General features: G+C 35.7%; 1 protein-coding gene across 2 annotated transcripts; it reads left to right on the plus strand.

The window, feature by feature from the left end:
• Positions 1 to 1,403: 1,403 nt before the first annotated feature.
• On the plus strand, positions 1,404 to 3,828 carry LOC133679087 (aluminum-activated malate transporter 2-like). 2 transcript variants are annotated; one of them, XM_062101592.1, is made up of 6 exons: positions 1,404 to 1,793; positions 1,922 to 2,062; positions 2,202 to 2,474; positions 2,614 to 2,726; positions 2,817 to 2,960; positions 3,183 to 3,828. In XM_062101592.1, the coding sequence occupies exons 1-6, from the start codon at positions 1,508 to 1,510 to the stop codon at positions 3,675 to 3,677; spliced, it is 1,452 nt and encodes a 483-aa protein (XP_061957576.1). In that variant the 5' UTR covers positions 1,404 to 1,507; the 3' UTR covers positions 3,678 to 3,828. The 2 variants fall into 2 exon arrangements, with proteins under 2 accessions (XP_061957576.1, XP_061957577.1); XM_062101593.1 differs by having other exon boundaries at positions 2,364 to 2,474.
• Positions 3,829 to 4,049: the final 221 nt, after the last annotated feature.

A 4,049-nucleotide genomic window follows, 5' to 3' on the forward strand; every position in this document is an offset into this window, starting at 1 on the left:
CAAAAATTCATTAATTAGTGTCGACTTTGGTATGTTATCCTTATATATTATGTATTCCTAAGTTGCCTAAACTACTCTACATTCTTGTATTATAAAGTTAAAAAAGTATAAAAAATAATAGAAAAATTGATATTTATTTAAATTTAATTTTTAAAACAACAAAATAAAATAAAATAACTAACATTACGAGATAATCAATAACAATGATCATTAAATATGTCAAAAAACTACGTTAAAAAGAGATCTTATATCAAAATATATATTTTAAAAAAATTTATTTTTGATTCCAGTACATCAAAATGATAATATAAAGTTGAAACTCTAATATAATTCCAAGTAAGAAATAATACAATTACTGTTTTTCAAGATTTGAAGAAGAAAATTAATTAATAATATAGTAAAATTAAATATAAAAAAAGCTGGCACTTGTAGGCTCCAGCCACTTCTAGCTATTTGAACTTGATTGACGAAGTTTTGAAAGACTTCATACATGAATTGGGCCTTTTAGAACTGCGATCTTAGGCTGATCTATAAATTCTCTGCAAAACAAGTTCTTTGTTAAAATAAAGGATTCTAATACTTAATTTAGGAAATATAGGAGGTGTGTAGTGTGTGAAGAGTGTTTTAGTGTGTAGCTTATATATATATATATATGAAATCCAGGACTTAGAGATTAGAACTTCCATGGCTAAGACCTGGACTAGCTTGCAGAGGGTCTCCTAAGATCATTATAAGACTAACTAGAACTTCCATGGCTAAGACCTGGACTAGCTTGCAGAGGGTCTCCTAAGATCATTGTAAGACTTGTTTTAAAGTGATTATGAAGCTTTAAGTCCAGCAACCCCAGTACATGATGTATTAGCCTTGAGAAGATCCAAAGCAACAAGGTTTAACGTGAACGTGTAGACTTCAAAACAGTGCGCACTGCTAGAAAGAGGTGCGTGTGACAGTTCATAGAGTTAATGCAGTTCAAACTATGGTTGGCCAACTCATGATTGCCGTCGTTTATTCTGCAACCTCAGTAGTGCTAGGAGAACCATGGCAAATTGGCGATGGGAAATTAACGCTAGCTCCTAGACCTCTAGCATTTGTTAGTGGGATATCAACATTATGTACAGCTAGTAGCTACAAGGCATTAAAAAAATGTTTTTTTTAATATTTTTTACATTAAATAATTTTTCAAGTAAAAAATAAGGTGGAAGATATTTTAAAAAATAGATAGTAACATAAAAACAAACCGTAATGTTTTCAACCTTGCATTTTTTTACCTTTTTCGGTGAAAACTCTTTTGTACTTGCATAGTACAATATCAGAGCATGTACATAATTAAACTATTATAACATATTTTATTATTCTATGTGCAAATAAGATGCCATTTTCTTCTTATAAATTGGAAGCATGTAGAGCCTCTCCTAAGGCATCATCTCTCTCGGCCGATTCTCCTTGTTCTTTGCTCTCTTTGATCTTTCTCAGTTCATGCGAACCTGCCTATCCTCAATATTTAGCCATGGAAATCGGATCTGCAAGCGGTGACAGGGCCGGTGTTTTCACTCAAGGGCGACGGTGGCTCAATGCCTTGCCTGTGAAGTTCAAAGATAAGGTGGCTGATACGGCTAGGAACATAAAGAAGGTTGGACAAGATGATCCGAGAAGAGTTATTCATTCACTAAAAGTAGGCCTTGCACTTGCATTGGTATCAATATTCTACTACTACCAGCCACTCTACAGTAATTTTGGCGTCACTGCAATGTGGGCTATTATGACTGTTGTAGTTGTCTTTGAATTCTCTGTGGGTAAGTCTAGCCAGGACCTATGACCCTTTTCTTCAAATAACCAAAAATTACCTTTCATGGCGCGACAAATACCACTACTCATGTCGTAATATTGACAATCATGTGGTTTTTTCACAATTTTTCATCAGGGGCTACTCTTGGAAAAGGACTGAACAGAGGAATGGCAACACTACTGGCTAGTGCACTCGGCGTCGGAGCACATCACCTAGCAAACCTATCTGGACATGTAGGAGAGCCCATACTACTTGGTTCCTTAGTCTTTCTACAAGGTAGGTATCTTTAACCATGCATGCACACAAAAATCATTGCATATTTGCACCTAGGCTTCAAATTGATCCTTGCTGTAACAAAAAAATAACTGGTGTAAGGTAGTAATAGATTCAAATTTATTTTGGTTTTTGTTTGCAGCTGTAATATCAACATTCTTACGGTTCTTTCCAAAAATTAAAGCAAGATATGATTATGGGCTGCTAATATTCATATTGACCTTCTCTTTGATATCGATATCGGGCTTTCGAGACGATGAAATATTAGAGTTAGCACATAAAAGAGTATTAACCATCTTCGTAGGTGGCTGTGCTTGTGTCATCATTTCTATTGTGGTTTTCCCTGTGTGGGCTGGTGAAGATCTTCACAATCTGATTGCTCTCAACATTGAAAAGCTTGGTAACTTCTTGGAAGGTATGTATCCATGTCTCCAACAGATTAAAGTGGAGCACTAAGTACATATTATAGCTAGTGGATGCATTAATTCCTACTGTTCTTCTTAACTATTCAATATGTGGTCGCAAGCTTACTTGGAAAAGGTAAACATTTACAGGATTTGGTGATGAATACTTCAAAAGAACAGGGGATGCAGAGTCTAAAGACGACAAGAAATATCTGGAAGGATACAAGAGTGTTTTGAATTCAAAAACCGCTGAAGAATCCTTGGTGTGGATTAATCTCTAGACCTCCCATAACCTCCTCTTCCCTTACCTATATATATAGTTCGTTTTCTGATGATAGTTTTGATGCCTTCAGGCTAATTTTGCAGCATGGGAGCCAGGGCATGGTAGGTTCCAGTTTCGGCATCCATGGAAACAGTACCTAAAAGTTGGAACTCTGGCTCGTGAATGTGCCTACAGAATTGAAGCATTGAATGGATACTTAAATGCCGACATTCAGGTATATAAAAAAGAAATTAACTCCTTTGCAGGTTTCTTATCTTCGATGTCTAAATACAATGCGATAAGCTACTTTTAAGCCTTTGGCATCTCATATATCGCGATCCCATCTCACCAAAAATAGTAAAGCTCAAACCTGTATGGGTTAAGCACTAACAAAATAAATAAGAGTTGTTCAAATGCTTATCTCAAGGTATATGCCAATCTGCTGATATACTTGCAGGCATCATCAGAAGTTAGAAGCAGAATTCAGGAAGCATGCACAAACATGAGCATAGAATCTGGAAAAGCACTGAAGGAACTGTCATTAACAATGAAAAAAATGGTACAGCCATCTTCTGCAGATTCCCATATAGAAAATGCAAAATCTGCCGCCAAAAACCTGAAATCTTTACTCAAATCAGGCCTATGGGAAGACACTGACCTGCTGAAAGTTATACCAGGGATTACAGTGGCTTCAATCCTTAATGAAGTGGTCAAATGCACTGAAAACATTGCTGAATCCGTTCATGAACTCGCTTCCATAGCTCAATTTAAGAGTGTAGAACGTACTGTATCACCAGAAAAGTTGCATTCAGGACAACCACAGAATATAAAATCAGCTCAGATGGTCAGTTGCTCCCATGTTGTCGTCAATGTTACAGAATCAACCATGGCTGCTTCACCAAGTGAGATTTCTTCTGCACCAAAGGCTATCAAGCACAATATGGAAGTGTAAATATATGTTACTAACTTATGTATTATGTATTATGTATACATGATATCCCAAGTGAGTTTTATATGAAATTGGGTATTATTAAAAAAATTAAAAATCTAACTGTAATAAGAAATATATGTGACAGGAATATCCTGAAACACGTATTTCAATTTGTATCATCCCTTTTTTTTGGTACAGAACAAATGCCCTTTTTTTCCAGGATAAGAAAAATGCCATTATTCTTTTCAGCCATTAGGGTTTATAACTTACGTCCATGTTTACTCGTCTTTTTGGCGAAGACAGCATAGATGGCACATCAGCTATCAATAACAAACTCAAGCCCGAAGTAATCCAATCTGTTTGCAACTCTTCTTTGATTCTTTAGCAGCTCAA

The sequence above is a fragment of the Populus nigra genome, chromosome 19 (assembly GCF_951802175.1).
Source record: "Populus nigra chromosome 19, ddPopNigr1.1, whole genome shotgun sequence".
NCBI lineage: Eukaryota > Viridiplantae > Streptophyta > Magnoliopsida > Malpighiales > Salicaceae > Populus > Populus nigra.